General features: G+C 47.2%; 1 protein-coding gene across 3 annotated transcripts in view; it reads right to left on the bottom strand.

Moving 5' to 3' along the window:
• Positions 1-472: 472 nt before the first annotated feature.
• Positions 473-16,382, bottom strand: part of tsen54 (TSEN54 tRNA splicing endonuclease subunit) — a 31,512-nt gene continuing 15,602 nt past the window's right edge. For 2 of the 3 annotated variants that reach the window (XM_085963321.1, XM_085963320.1), the window contains 5 exons: positions 16,085-16,192; positions 10,069-10,751; positions 6,970-7,030; positions 3,508-3,624; positions 473-1,074 (listed from right to left, as the gene is read on the bottom strand). In XM_085963321.1, the coding sequence (XP_085819447.1) occupies positions 924-1,074; positions 3,508-3,624; positions 6,970-7,030; positions 10,069-10,751; positions 16,085-16,192 (1,120 nt within the window). In that variant the 3' untranslated portion in view covers positions 473-923. The remainder of the gene's footprint in view (positions 1,075-3,507; positions 3,625-6,969; positions 7,031-10,068; positions 10,752-16,084; positions 16,193-16,382) is intronic. The other variant, XM_085963322.1, reaches the window with a different exon arrangement.

The raw sequence follows: 16,382 nt of genomic DNA, 5'->3' as shown, positions 1-16,382 counted from the left end.
AGGGGAGACAAGTGACTTGCTCCCTGGCCTTCCTCCAGAGCCACTCCATTCGAGTCACTGGAAGGTGTACAATCTGATTGGAGCACCGCCCCACGTGGTCCCAGGTACGTTTCCGCACACGGTGCGCCCCTGGGATCCGTGGGCCACTGCGCTGCGCAGAACCCTGCAGCGTCTGACAGCAACTTTTCGTTTGGAGCCTCGCAACAGGTAAGTGCGCATTTGGTTCAGATGCCGGCGGCGTAATCCTGAATTAATTTTGCATTTAAAACGAGCCATTTTATTTTGGGGCTTTTCTCTTCCAACTAATTCTGTATCTCAAACAACAGAAAACGCTGGAAAAACTCAGCAGGCCAGGGCAGCATCCGTGGAGAGAGAAACAGAGTTAACGTTTCAGGTCGATGACCCTTCGTCAGACGAAAGGTCATCGACCTGAAACGTTAACTCTGTTTCTCTCTCTACGGATGTTGCCTTGCCTGCTGAGTTTTTCCAGCGTTTTCTGTTGTTATTTCGGATTTCCAGCATCCACAGTATTTTGCTATCGTGATTCTGTATCTCGACTGGCTTTTTGTGGGTACCAATTAGAGTGTTGAGCAGGATAACAATACGCTGTCTTTTAGCAGGGAGTAAGGGGAGGGCTCATTTAAAGCTAGAACACTTTGTTCAAACAGAGACTGTTTGCCTGTCAGAGAGGTTGAAATGCTGTTTTGAGAGCTTCTTTGCACATGGCCAATGGTTGCAATCTCAGCAACAGTTCTGTTACTCAATTAGCTCGATCCATCAAATACTCCACACCGGCAGAAGGAGAATAGACCCATCTGATGATGGGTGATAACCCAGGCCTCCTAACCCCGAAGTCTGTGTCCAGAATATCCCTGAGTGTGTGGGCCCCTGGAACAGCCAGCCGCCCAAGCCTTCCAACAGGGTCAGTGGTCGGCATCCACAGGCAGTTTGAATTCCTTGAAGGTATAGAAGGAGATATCTCCATTGTCCACCACAGCAAACACGACAGGAACTTCACCGCTCTGAAAGGCGAGCTTCTTCATAGCACGCAGGTCTGGCACCGGCCCATCAAAGCTGCAGATACATCAGGCCAAAGGGGGAAATATTAGAAAGAAAAAGACTTGCATTTCTATGGCACCTTTCACAATCTCAAACGTCCCAAAGCACTTCACAGCCAATTAATTACTTTTGTAGTGTAGTTACTGTTGTAATTTAGGAAACACAGGAGCCAATTTGCGCACAGCAAGCTCCCACAGACAGCAATGTGATAATGACCATATAATCTGTTTCTAGTGATGATGGTTGAGGGATAAATATTGGCCAGAACACCGAAGAGTACTCTCCTGCTCTTCTTCAAAATAGTGCAGTGGGATCTTTACGACCAGCTGAGAGGGAAGACGGGGTTTCGGTTTAACATCTCATCCAAAAGATGGCACCTCCGACAGTGCAGCACTCCCTCAGTACTGCATTGGAGTATCAGCCTAGATTTTGTGCTCAAGTCTCTGGAGTGGGGCTTGAACCCACGGCCTTCTGACTCAGAGGCGAGGGTGCTACCCACTGAGCCACAGCTGACGCATTAGGAACTAGGAAACGTAATGCCGAGCAAGGACGTCAAGCTTCATGATAACCACGGCAAAAAAAAATATCCAATTGTGATATAGTTGTAACAATAATAAGAGAAAGTGCTTTAGACTGAGGACACATCTTCTGTCCTGGAATTTCTCCCCATGTACTAAGTTTCAAGATCAGCAGGTATATGTAACGAGCGATATTACAGGGAAAGGGCAAGGAAACGGAGTTAGGCAGCTTCAGATGAAGAACAGCACCAACTCAGGCACGATGGGCCGAATGGATTCCTTTTGTGCTGGCATTTATCTGATTCTATGGAAGCAGAATTTTAATTCTGGATCAAAGGGGAAAGAAATAGCATGATCTGTTCTTCAAACTAGAGTTAAGGCAGAAGAAGACATCCCATGACCAAATTACAGTTTAGAGGCTGAAGCATGCCATCTCTCTGCGAGAGGTAGGCAGAGTCTTTGGTCTGTTGGTAAGTCAGAATGCAGAATCTGAATTCTAGGTGCTAATCAAATTATTGGTCCTGGCTATTTTATATTTAGGAGTACAGCTCATGACAATCAGACATAGATTTGGTTTTGATTACTGGCAAGTGTACAAATTTACAGATAAACACACTAGTGGGCCAGAACTTCGGGTCCCCATGGGTGAGTACGCGCTGAGTACTCACGCGTAGGCCCAACGAAAGTGCCGGTTTCGTGCATGCGCGGGAAACCGGAATTTCCGTTCCCTTAAAGGAAGGGGTTCACAGGTCGAACGCATGCGCCGGACAGGCAGCGCGTACGCCTGGAACTTCTGTTTTTTTTTTTTTAAAACAGGTTTCTCCGGGAGGGTAAGTCTCCAGGAGCTACGCTTTTAAAAAGCAGTCGCAAGGCCTGCTTTTAACAAGGTAAGTGGTGAATTAAGTAAAATTAAAACATATTTTCCACAGGTTTATTATATTTAAATACTTTAAAGAAAGCTAAGTTTATTTTTAGTCCCGTTAGAAACTGTAATTAATTTTTTCAAAAATTTAAATTATTGTTTAAAATAGTTATTTTATGTAATTTATAGTTATTTTTAAAATGTGATTTAAAAAAAAAATGTATTTGAAGTATTAGTTATGTTTTGGGGCTTATAGTATTTATAGTTTTGACAGCTCTTCCTGTCAAATCTATGAATACAGATTCCCTGCTACCATTGGCTCTCCATGGCCCACGTGATCCCAGGGGACGCTTCGAACTAACTGCGCCCCTGGGATACGCAAGCACTGCGCGCCGGCAGCTGGAGCAGGCCCAGGATCGGAATCCCACGCGGGCCCACAGCTCAACGGCCAGCGCGCTAGGTAAGTGCAGGTCGGGGGCTTGCACCCGCGGGAAGCCCCCAACCCGAATTTCTGGGCCATTACATACTAAATGGCTGAACCATAAAGAGGGATTTGTACCATTGCTTAATAGCATTGACAGGTTAGAGAGAATGGGAACGTATGTGACTTCAATGGCCAGCAGGTGTCAGCAGCAAATGCATCTTGAAAAGGGCTTGCCTTTACCTCAAATAAAGGACTCAGTATAATTTATGGTCCATCGTGTGGTTTTCAGTTCCCCTGCATCACACTGCCAAAAGACAAAAATGAGCGGGGGGGGGGGGGCTCATAATTTAACCCTTTAAGCCCCAGTATCATTTCCCCAATCCATACGTGAATAGGGCACAGGAGGAAATCAGATCACCATGGCAACTCCCATTAACCGATTCGTGAACTCACTGGTAGAGGCCTGGGAGCAGCTTGACTACCGACCTTCATGCTGGTCGGTGGGCTCATGGCACATGAATCCTTTTTAATGTTGGTTTTTAAAAAATATTTTGCATTTGTACGGCGCTTTTAACACAGAACAAACAACCCCAAGGTGCTTCACAGGGGTGTAGTCAGAAATTCAGCACCAGACTGCGCTATACCTGCAAATACACATTCTTGAAAAGGGTTTCCCAGGGTGTGTTTTGCGGAATTCTGCCACAGTGTCAGCCTGGTACACATCGAAGGAGATCCTGATGGTCTCAGAGGCTTCCTGCAACCTGAGCAGCACAGTTGGAAAAAGATAAGCTCACACACATCAATTAGAAAGAGAAGAACTTGCATTTTTATAGCACCTTACACAATCGCAGGACGTCCCATAGCGCTTTACAGCCAATGTAGAACTTTTGATGTGTGGTCACTGTTGTAATCGAGGGAAACGCGGCAGCCAATTTGCACGTTGCAAGGTCCCACAAACAGCAATGAGATAATGACCTGATCGTCTGTTTTTAGTGATGCTGGTCGAGGGATAAATATTGGAGAGCTCTCTTTGCTCTTCTTCGAATAGTGCCATGGGATCTTTTACGTCTACCTGAGGGGCAGATGGGGGCCTCAGTTTAACGTATCATCCGAAAGATGGCATCTCCGACAGTGCAGCACTCCCTACTATTCTGTGATAGTAGATTGGCGGTTAGGATCAGATCAGCCATGATCTTATTGAATGGCGGAGCAGGCTCGAGAGGCCGATTGGCCTGCTCCTGCTCCTATTTCTTATGTTCTTATGTGTCAGACTGGATAGTGGGCTCAAGTCTCTGGAGCGGGACTTGCAACCGACAACCTTCTGGCTCAGAGGAGAGAGTGCTACCCACTGAGCCCAGGCTTCAAAAAGCAGTGACAAAGAACAATGACATTAATAGAGTAGCGTACTCTATGGATTACAAGATGGGCGAGAATGAAGAAGTCCTTCAGCCCATCTTACCTCAACCTTCCAGAATAGCAACCCTACAATCTTCCCCTTACAGCATTCAGCTGTTTCTCAAATCAGACCAGTCTCTTGGCCTCAAGCACCTTTACCAGCCACCTGTTCGAGTTGCCAATCGCCCTCTGTGTAAAGAAATCACTTCCTTGTATTTGGCCCGTACTTGCCCCTTCACAACCCTGAGCATGTGCCCTTCTACCTGAAAGTATTGCTGCACGTATACTTCCTCTATCCCATGTCGGAGACTAAAAAGCGGAGCTTATTTAACTCCGCTCTCCTCTTCACTGCCTCTATGGCCAGAGGGAGGTCATGCTAAACTTGTGTCGAGCCTTGGTTAGACCACACCTGGTGTACGGTGTATAATTCTGTTCACCATATTATAAAAAGGATAGAGAGGCACTGAAAAGGGTGCAAAAAAGATTTACAGGGATGATAGCAGAAATGCGAAGGATGAACAGGCTGGGTCTCCTGGTCAATCCGGGACGGTCGGACACCCTACCCATCAGTTTGTGCACAGTGATTGGTATTTAAGTGTCTTGATGCCTCACTGAACAAACTGGGGCTCTTTTCTTTAGAAAAGAGAAGGCTGAGGGGTGACCTAATAGAGGGCTTTATAATTATGAAATGTTCTGATAGAGAGAGTGTTTCCACTTGTGGGGAAGAGCATAACTAGAGGCCATCAATATAAGATAAGTCACCAAGAAATCCAATAGGGAATTCAGAAGAAACTTCTTTACCCAAAGAGTGGTGAGAATGTGGAACTCGCTATCACAGGGAGCAGTTGATGCAAATAGTATAGATGCATTTAAGGGGAGGCTGGACAAGCATGTGAGGGAGAACGAAATAGAGGGTTATGCTGATAGATTTAAATGAGGAAAGACAGGAGGAGGCTCGAGTGGCGTATAAATGCCGGCATGGAATGACTTGTTTCTGTGCTGTATATCCTATGTAATCCTATGGAAGCACAAGAGGCCAAAGACAGATAAATGGGGCGTACAGGGCAGGTTGTAGGAGGTTACAGAGACAGGGAGGGAAAAGGCCATAAAGAGATTTAAACAAGAGGATGAAAATGTTAATTTTGAGACTTTGAGGGATTGTAGATCTGTGGAGGCAGGGCTGATGGATAAACTGAGATCAGCCAGGAGAGCGTTGGAATAGTCGAGTCTGGAGGTGACAAAGGCATACATGAGAGTTTCAGTAGCAGATGGGCTGAGGCAGGGGCGGACGAGGGCGATGTTATGGAGGTGAAAGTAGGCAGTCTCTGTGATGGAGAGGATACGGGGTTGGAAGCTCAGCTTGGCCCTGGGTTGCACAGGAAGGTGAGGTTGCAAACAGTTTGGTTCAACCTGAGACAATGGCTGGGTTGGAGGAGGCAAATCAGTGGCAAGGGCACAGAGCTTGTGGCGGGGGTGGGGTGAAGATGACCAGCTAGTCACAATATATATTAATGATCTGGACGAGGGAACTAGATGTAATATCTCCAAGTTTGCAGGCGACACAAAGCTGGGTGGGCGTGTGTGCTGTGAGGAGGATGCCGAGAAACTCCAGGATGATTTGGACAGGTTGGGTGATTGGGCAAAAGCATGGCAGATGCAAAAGCATGGCAGATGCAATATAATGTGGATAAATGTGAGGTTATCCACTTTGGTGTCAAAAACAAGGCGGCAGATTATTATCTGAATGGCAATAGATTGGGAGAAGGGGAAGTGCAACGAGACCTGGGTGTTATTGTGTACCAGTCGCTGAAGGTAAGCATGCAGGTGCAGCAGGCGGTTAAGAAGGCAAATGGTATGTTGGCCTTCGTAGCGAGGGTTTGAGTACAGCAACAAGGATGTCTTGCTGCAGTTGTACAGGGCCTTGGTGAGACCACATCTTGAGTATTGTGTGCAGTTTTGGTCGCCTTATCTGAGGAAGGATGTTCTTGCCATGGAAGGAGTGCAGCGAAGATTCACCAGGCTGATACCTGGGATGGCAGGAATGACGTATGAGGAGAGATTGGGTCGATTGGGCTTGTACTCGCTGGAGTTTAGAAGAATGAGAAGGGATCTCATTGAAACATATAAAATTATAACAGGACTAGACAGACTAGATGCAGGAAGGATGTTTCTGATGGTCGGGGAGTCCAGAACCAGGGGTCACAGTCTAAGGATAAGGGGTAAGTCATTTAGGACAGAGATGAGGAGGAATTTCTTCACCCAGAGAGTGGTGAACCTGTGGAATTCTCTACCACAGAAGGCAGTAGAGGCCAATTCATTAAATATATTCAAGAAGGAGTTGGATATATTTCTTAAGGCTAAAGGGATCAAGGGCTATGGGGAGAAAGCAAGGACAGGGTACTGAATTTGGATGATCAGCCATGATCGCATTGAATGGCGGAGCAGGCTCGCGGGGCCGAATGGCCTACTCCTGCTCCTATCTTCTATGTTTCTATGACCAGAGCTATCCACACTACTCCAGCTGCGTCCTAACCACACTGTGATAAATGTGACAGCTGTAACCAATCACAACTGCACAAAGCACTCTGGGTCTGTCTCTGCCGCGACGCCAGAAGGTGCATCACTGCAGTGGGCAAAGGACTAAAGTGTCAATCGGGTGCAATAAATCTCAGGGAGCACAATTGCAGAGGTAATGCTCAGTGACAACTCACCAAGGAGCTCTATCCAAAATGTGTGCAGACTGCATGATGCAAATATGTTGCTGAAGTTCTCCTTGGTGAAGGGAAGAAAATAATAGATTAATAAAAAGAAAAACGACTTGCATTTATATAGCGCTTTTCACAATCTCAGGATGTCTCAAGGCACTTCAGTCAATAAACTACTGAAGTGTAGTCACTGTTGTGATGCCAATTTGCGCACAGCAATCACCCACAAACAGCAATGTGATAATGACCAGATAATCTGTTTTAGTGATGTTAGTTGAGGGATAAATATTGGCCAGGACACCGGGAAGAACTCACCTGCTCTTCTTCAAAATAGTGCCGTGTGATCTTTTACGTCTATCCGAGAGGACAGGCTAGGCCTCGGTTTAGCGTCTCTTCTGAAAGACAGCGCTCCCTCAGTATCGCTCTGGAGTGTCAGCCGAGATTTGGTGCTCTCGTCTCTGGAGTGAGACTTGAACCCACAACCTCCTGACTCAGGCGAGAGTGTTGCAAACGGAGCCATGACTGACAATCACCTTAGCCTACCCCCGTCATCGAGAACGTCAATGTATCTTTTTGTGGGCTACAATGGCTCTGACTGGCATTAATTTGGGTTACAGACAATTGAGAAATGCTCTGGTGATTTTTAGCTGCGGTTATCTTTGATGTCTCACATGACTGAGCTCCAGTAGCATGCGGCTGCAGAGCACGCAAAGCAGTTTGTAATTGTCATTTTATGCATCTCAGATTACAGAAATGTTATATTTGCGCGTTCCCTCCCAGTTCCATCATCAACTTTTGCTGTGGCATTTTCAATGTGCCTGGGAAATCGAAACCCAAATTACATTAATTTAAAACAAGTGATGTATACTGGGGATGTTTTCAAAACGCAGTTTGGATGGCAAAGGCCCTTCAGTCCAGTGCTACCTCATCCTCCCAGAATATCAACCCTGCTGTTTTCCAATTCTCGCTTTTTAACACACAACACACAGTAAAACTGGTTTAACGTCTCATCTTCAATAGCACCTCCAACAGTGCAGCACTCCTCCAGAAGGTTGTGGGTTCAAGTACTAAAGTAGAGGTCAGAGTGCTACCAACTGAGCCAAGTTGAGACTTTAAAAAAAGGAAACACTTTGCTCTGAGGAATAAAATACAGAAAGTGACCCAGCACACACTCTCTCTCTGCATTGACAATCACCTTGGTAATGGGATAACAACTCTAGATATATAGTGTGCTGGAATTCCACTGTGGAGAGTACCTGGTTACACAGGAAGAAAGTGAAGTTACAGATCAAGTCATCTCCAGGTCCATTCTCCTATACTTCTTCTCTGTACAGCGCAGCACTGACAGAACCTGGGAGAAGGTTGCAAGACAACGATCTTAGCTGAGGCTTGTTCATCATGTGGACTATTTTTTTTCACAAAAATTAAAATGGTGCAGAAATAAACGGTCACTTAGGCAAGGCGCCAGAGGGCTGCCAGTACCAAGGAACTTACTCCAGCATGAATCAGCACCTTCAAAAAAGTAAATGGAGAGAAGCGTCTGCTGTGGCTCAGTGGGTAGCACTCTCGCCTCTGAGTCAGTAGGTTGTGGGTTCAAGTCCCCACTTCAGAGACTTGAGCCCATAATCCAGACTGACACTCCAGTGCAGTACTGAGGGAGTGCTGCACTATCGGAGGCGCCGTCTTTCGGATGAGATGTTAAACCGAGATCACATCTGTCATAACAGGTGGACATAAAAGATCCCATGGCACTGTTTCTGGGCCATAGAGACAGTGCAGAGGAGAGCGGAGTCAAACAAGCTCAGCTATTTAGTCTCAGACATGGGATAGAGGAAGTACACATGCAGCAATACTTTCAAGTCGAAGGGCACATGCTCAGGGTTGTGAATGGGCAAGTACACAGCAAATACCAGGAAGTGATTTCTTTACACAGAGGGCAGGTAGCTGGTAAAGGTGCTTGAGGCCAGGATACTGGGCTGATTTAGGAAACAGCTGAATGCTGTAATGGGAAGACGTTAGGGTAGCTATTCTGGACAGTTAAAATTAGTTGGGCTGAAGGACTTCTTCATTCTCACCCATCTTGTTATGAACATTTGGAGGGAAGGTTTGCTATTTGTAGCCAAATCATTTGCGTGTAATGAAGTAAAAATACAGTTTTATGGTTTCACTGTAAGTAGCAAACAGCATCACATTTCCCAGTCAGTGATACCAAGTGATGATTGTTGGGGAAATTACAAGCAGCACCTGTTCTATATGATGCTACTCTATTATTATCATTGCTGTTTGTCACTGCTTTTTGAAGCCTTGGCTCAGCGACAGCACTCTCGCTTCTGAGTCAGAAGGTTGTGGTTACAAGTCCCACTCCAGAGACTTGAGCCCATAATCCAGGCCGACACTCCAGAGCAGTACCGAGGGAGTGCTGAACTGTCGGAGGTGCCATCAACGGATGAGATGTTAAACCGAGACCCCACTTGCCATATCAGGTAGGCGTAAAAGATCCCACGGCACTATTTAGAAGAGGAGCTGGGGAGTTCTCTCTGGTGTCCTGGCCAATATTTATCCCTCAACCAAATTACTAATACAGATTATCTGGTCACTATCACGTCGCTGTTTGTGGGAGCTTGCTCTGCGCAAATTAGCTGTCGCGTTTCCTACATTACAACAGTGATACACTTCATTAGCTGTAAAGTGCTTTTTGACATCCGGAGGTCGTGAAAGGCGCTACATAAATGCAAGTTCTTTCTTTTACTAAAAAAGCTTCTCTCCATTTACTTTTTTTTATTACACTTAGAATCTCTCTAAATCGGAGATCAATAAAATAATAAAGTTCAGAGGCTTCCTCACAACATATATGCCACCAGTTAACTATTGGATTACAATTCTTCCTTTTCCAAAAGGTTTTGGGAGCACCCAAGAAATTAGCAATCCAAGAGTACCAGGAGCGATGGGGATAAAACGATAGGCTCATGTATTTGTTCTAAAGACAGGGGTCCCCGAATCTCTGAGGTGTATATTCCCTCCCCCCCCCCGCGAGAAACGGTGTCAACAGCTGTTTATGTGGGGTGGGGGGTGGGTCCATCAATCCCGAGCCAAACTTACACCTACCTGGTGAGCTGGCTTGGCCTGGTTTGAGAAGCGGCGCCACCTTGTCCTTCCACAGGTGGACGGGCAACTTTTTATTCCTGCCGCGCTTCCACCTGAGCAGCTCCTTGTATTCCTTCCAGTTGGCACACTGCCTCACCCGCTTGTCCTTATTGACGTCGGTTTTGTACTTGCTTTCTCTCTTCATCCTCTCCTGCTCTCGCCGGGACAACTTTTCACGCTTCTGGTTTATTTTCTCTTGCCAGGCGGTTTCGTCGGAGGCTCGGCCCAGTACGTTCGGCGGCAGAAGGGCTTGGTCGGGCGCCGCCAGCTTGGTCCGCGGGCAGTCGCGCCCGATATTGGGGAACTTTATCTTGCCGAAGTCCCACCTGGGTTTCCCGACGGGCACCGAACTCGCCAGCGGACTCCCGGGTGATGGTGCGACGGAGCTCTCAGACACCCGCTGAGACGAGCCTGTCTGCTCCAGCTCGGCCTCTTGCCCGCTGATGCCCGCCGAAGGCCTGCCTTCGCTCTCTTGCAATTTGTCTGCTTTGTTTTGTGGGGGTTCGAGAGTCGGTTTATCAGCGCCCTTGTCCAGGGCCTTGCAAGTGGCATCCTGCAGACCGAGCTCGCACTGCTGCTGTCTCTCAGTAATACTTTGGTCAGTCTCCATCTCCGCAGGTCGGTCAGAGTGGCTTTTCTTGGATCTGAAAGAGAGTTTTATTGTTTAAAGAAAGTTCCTGGATTAAAATAATATTGATCCAAAAAAGAGGAATACACCAGTCACAATATTATATACAATAAGCAAACGTGCAGACGTCTCAACTCACAGACCAGACTTCAAATACTAGTCTCATCTGATGTCTACATGAGAGGCCTCCTGAGCCCAAGGTGGTGACTGTGTCAACCTCAGCCTAAGGAGGGAAGGTTAGTGGTATTGAAGCTCTTCTCACACCCCTCGTGTGGGTTTTTGTACAGGGAAGGACCAAGAGCTGAGCGCAGATGGGAATGTAAGTATTTGCATGGAAAAGACCCTGGAGATTGGGTCTTTGTACAAGACAGGCCCTGGAGATTGGGTCTTTGTACAGGACAGGCCCTGGAGATTGGGTCTTTGTACAGGACAGGCCCTGGAGATTGGGTCTTTGTACAGGACAGGCCCTGGAGATTGGGTCTTTGTACAGGACAGGCCCTGGAGATTGGGTCTTTGTACAGGACAGGCCCTGGAGATTGGGTCTTTGTACAGGACAGGCCCTGGAGATTGGGTCTTTGTACAGGACAGGCCCTGGAGATTGGGTCTTTGCACAGGACAGGCCCTATAGATTGGGTCTTTGTACAGGACAGGCCCTGGAGATTGGGTCTTTGTACAGGACAGGCCCTACAGATGGAGTCTTTGTACAGTACAGGCCCTGGAGATTGGGTCTTTGTACAGGACAGGCCCTGGAGATTGGGTCTTTGCGCAGGACAGGCCCTATAGATTGGGTCTTTGTACAGGACAGGCCCTGGAGATTGGGTCTTTGCGCAGGACAGGCCCTACAGATTGGGTCTTTGTACAGTACAGGCCCTGGAGATTGGGTCTTTGTACAGGACAGGCCCTGGAGATTGGGTCTTTGTACAAGACAGGCCCTGGAGATTGGGTCTTTGTACAGTACAGGACAGGCCCTGGAGATTGGGTCTTTGTACAAGACAGGCCCTGGAGATTGGGTCTTTGTACAGTACAGGACAGGCCCTGGAGATTGGGTCTTTGTACAGGACAGGACAGGCCCTGGAGATTGGGTCTTTGTGCAGGACAGGCCCTGGAGATTGGGTCTTTGTACAAGACAGGCCCTGGAGATTGGGTCTTTGTACAGTACAGGACAGGCCCTGGAGATTGGGTCTTTGTACAGGACAGGACAGGCCCTGGAGATTGGGTCTTTGTACAGGACAGGCCCTATAGATTGGGTCTTTGGACAGGACAGGACAGGCCCTGGAGATTGGATCTCTCTATGGGACAGTCCCCAGAGATTGGCAAGGACAGGAATGTGGGTCTTTGTACAGGACAGGATAGACCCTGGAGCTTGGCATTGATGGGAATGTGGGTCTTTGTACACAAGATCACTCAGGCTGTAGAGTTCTGGATTAGCTGCAGTGTGTGAAGCATGAAAACAGGAAGACGGGCACCAATCAAATGAGCAAAAAGGCTGATATAAAAGGTGGAACTCACTCCCCAACTTTTACCAAGGACAAGATAAGGTGAGTACAAAGTTTCAAGCCTTTGAACTGTTGATTCAAACTTTGCTGAACTGGGACACCCATGAGCACTCCGAATAGTCTGAAAGTTAAGCAATGTACACTGTGCCTGTATCCTTTGAGCGAATGCGCTTCCAGGCAATTTGTGACTCATGGGAACAAAACGCCCCATCCTGGCGGCAAAATAACACCACCCAAAGGCAAGGCCAACACATTTTTTTTTTTTACTGCAAGGATGAGGCATTTTGTTGATCAATGGAATGAGGGTCTCTTCATGGCAATTTTAGTAATGGAGAATTCTTTATTGGGGCGGGGGTGGGGAGGGAAAGAGGAGTGAGTGGTCACACTTCAGGACCACTAACTTATCACTGGTGCTTCTGAAGGGAATGCCCACAACATTGGGCGTGTTTGTCTTTTTAAACAAGATGTCAATGACTAACACCAATCTTCCTCGCTGAAAGAGGACTGGCCAGCAGCCCAGGCTGACTCAACTGCATGCTTGGGAGAGGAAGGGAGGGCCTCCATCAGTACAAAACACACGAGAATAAAGATTCCAAAATGTGGTCTGCAAAACAAGAGGAGTTTGTGCAGATGGCAAATCAGTGGAGGGGGAAGGGGGGACTTTTTTTGTTGCAAAGATCAGTTACTGAGCCTGACAGTTTGAAGAGCTGAACTCACACAACATCAGCCGCAGTAACTCCTGCCAGACCACTCGCTGAAGTATTCCGTTTGTACGCAAGCTTCATAAACCAAGACAGCAGAAAGAGAAACAGCAGCATGTTAAAGGAGTTGGGATTCTTTTCTGCCCTTTTGCTCTCCTCCCCTGGCGTTGGCCTCTTGCTGGGGCACTCACGCTGGTGCCCATGTTCCGTAAGTCAGCCGAGACGGTGAGTGTTGGCAGGCTATTCAGCCATGAAGCTAGTCACATCCACACAGGCACACTTTCCAGCGGGGAGCACGTCAGGAGGGGGAATCCCTGGCCGATCTTTCTCCCCCCAAGCCCAAGAGTGCGGAGGTCAGAGGTCAGTTATAACGACCTGAATGCAATGGTTAGGAAAATATGTTGTGTGCCTGCAAGCTTTAACTGATCATGCACCCAGGCAAATAGTGACTCACTGCAATAAAGTAGCTCCCGCCTACCAACGTCAGTAAACAGTACCACCCAGTTAGAAGGCTGACATAGCAATGAATCTATTCACCAGATGAGGGGAATGCCCTAGAATGCCCTCAGTGAAGTAGTTTGGTAACTTTTATTAAAAAGACTTACATTTATACAATGCCTTTCATGATCTCAGGCGATCGTCCCAAAGCGATTTACAGCCAATGAAGTGCTTTTGAATTGTAGTCACTGTTGCAATGTAGGAAATGCGGCAGCCAATTTGCACACAATTTACACAAAATTAGGGCTCATGGGATTGGGGGTAATATATTAGCATGGATTGAGGATTGCTTAATGGACAGAAAACAGAGTAGGGACAAACGGGTCATTTTCGGGCTGTAACTGGTGAGGTACCGCAAGGATCAGTGCTTGGACCTCAGCTACTTACAATCTAGATCAATGACTTAGATGAGGGCACCGAGTGTAATATATCCAAGGTTGCTGATGATACAAAGCTAGGTGGGAAAGTAAGTTGTGAGGAGGATGCAAAGGGATAAGTGAGTGGGCAAGAACATGGCAGATGGAATATAACGTGGGAAATGTGAAGTTATCCACTTTGGTAGGAAAAATAGGAAAACAGAATATTTATTAAATGGTGGGAGATTGGGAAATGTTGGTAGTTAAAGGGATCTGGGTGCCCTTGTACACGAATCACAGAATGTTAACATGCAGGTACAGCAAGCAATTAGGAAAGCAAATGGTATGTTAGCTGGAGTACAAGAGTAAAGACGTCTTACTACAATTATATAGGGCTCTGGTGAAACTACACCTGGATTACTGTGTACAGGCTTGGTCTCCTTAGCTAAAGAAGGATATACCTGCCAGAGGGAGTGCAACGAAGGTTCACTAGACTAATTCCTGTGATGGGGGGATTGTCCAATGAGGAGAGATTGAGGAGACTAAGCCTATATTCCCTAGAGTTTAGAAGAATGAGAGGTGATCACATTGAAATGTATAAAATTCTTACAGGGCTTGACAGGGTTAATGCTGGGAAAATGTTTCCCCTGGCTGGGGAGTCTAGAACCAGGGGTCACAGTTTCAGAATAAGGGGTCAGCCATTTAGGACTGAGATGAGGAGAAATTTCTTCACTCAGAGGGTGGTGAATCTTTGGAATGCTCTACCACAGAGGGCTGTGGAGGCTCAGTCGTTGAGTACGTTCAAGGCTGAGATCGATAGATTTTTGGATACTAAGGGAACCAAAGGATATGGGGATAGTGCGGGAAGGTGGGGCTGAGAAGATCAGCCATAATCTTAGTAAATGGCGGCGCAGGCCTGAAGGGCTCAATGGTCTGCTCCTGCTCCTATTTCTTATGTTCACAGCAAGCTCCCACAACAGCAACTTTTCGGAGTGAGACTAGAGTCGGCAGCCAGGTCAAAGGCAGCATAGAAACATAGAAGATAGGAGCAGGAGTAGGCCATTCAGCCCCTCGAGCCTGCTCCGCCATTCAATGAGATCATGGCTGATCATCCAAGTTCAGTACCCGGTCCCTGCTTTCTCCCCATATCCCTTGATCCCTTTAGCCTTAAGAAATATATCCAACTCCTTCTTGAATATATTTAATGAATTGGCCTCAGCTGCCTTTTGTGGTAGAGAATTCCACAGGTTCACCACTCTCTGGGTGAAGAAATTCCTCCTAATTTCTGTCCTAAATGGCTTACCCCTTATCTTTAGACTGTGGCCCCTGGTTCTGGACTCCCCCGCCATCGGGAACATCCTTCCTGCATCTAGTCTGTCTAGTCCTGTTAGAATTTTATAAGTTTCAATGAGATCCCCTCTCATTCTTCTAAACTCCAGCAAGTATAAGCCCAATCAACCCAATCTCTCCTCATACGTCATTCCTGCCATCCCAGGTATCAGTCTGGTGAATCTTCACTGCACTCCCTCCATGGCAAGAACATCCTTCCTCAGGTAAGGCGACCAAAACTGCACACAATACTCAAGATGTGGTCTCACCAAGGCCCTGTACAACTGCAGCAAGACATCCTTGCTCCGGTACTCAAATCCTCTCACTACGAAGGCCAACATACCATTTGCCGCCTTAACCGCCTGCTGCACCTGCATGCTTACCTTCAGCGACTGGTGCACAAGGACACCCAGGTCTCGTTGCACTTCCCCTTCTCCCAATCTATTGCCATTCAGATAATAATCTGCCTTCCTGTTTTTGCCACCAAAGTGGATAACCTCGCAGTTATCCACATTATAGTGCATCTGCCATACATCTGCCCAATCACCCAACGGCAAACAGGAAGAATTCATTTCCAAGTTTCTTACTCCTACTCTGGTTCCTATGTTTCCGATATTCCTTCCAATGCAGAAGGGAGTGCTCGTATTGTGGTTTGGGATTAAAGGGCACTGTTCTGGCACAGCAGTGACCTTTGCTTTGCAACCATACTGCGCCTGGCCTGGGGAAGCCTGATGCTGGGTGACAAAACTAGAACAAACCTTCCAGTGCCTGGCATCGACACCCTCCACCTCCAGCCCCCAAAAGACAGCCAAAAAAGGAAGTCTATAGCGGTAATCCAGCTGACTGCCATTCTGGCCCTTGTGAAACTATTCTGATCTGGTGACCCATTTTAAGAAGCGCTTTGATTACTGAAAAGCCAGCTCGTTACCCCCTCCCACCACCCCCCCCCCGCCCCCCCTCAATTTGTACCTTGCACCGTGCCGGCTGCGACTCCGCTTCCTCTTGCGATGTTGCTTGTCCGTGTCACTGAGAGAAGGATCCGGGTGTAGGTGTCGCTCGTAGGAACTGCAAATGGTACTAAAAAAATAAAAGAACTTGCATTTATATAGCGCCTTTCACAACCTCAAAGCATGTTACAGCCAACGAGGTACTTTTGAAGTGTAATCACTGTTGTGATGTAGGAAACACAGCAGCCAATTTGCGCACAGCAAGGTCCCACAAACAGCAAACAGGTATACCAATTTGGATACTGTTGAGGGGGATGACT

Source organism: Somniosus microcephalus, chromosome 21, assembly GCF_052327205.1.
Source record: "Somniosus microcephalus isolate GS21.2 chromosome 21, FLI_Smic_1.0, whole genome shotgun sequence".
NCBI lineage: Eukaryota > Metazoa > Chordata > Chondrichthyes > Squaliformes > Somniosidae > Somniosus > Somniosus microcephalus.
Note: the sequence above shows the minus strand (reverse complement) of the source record. Positions and strands in the feature narration are given on the sequence as shown.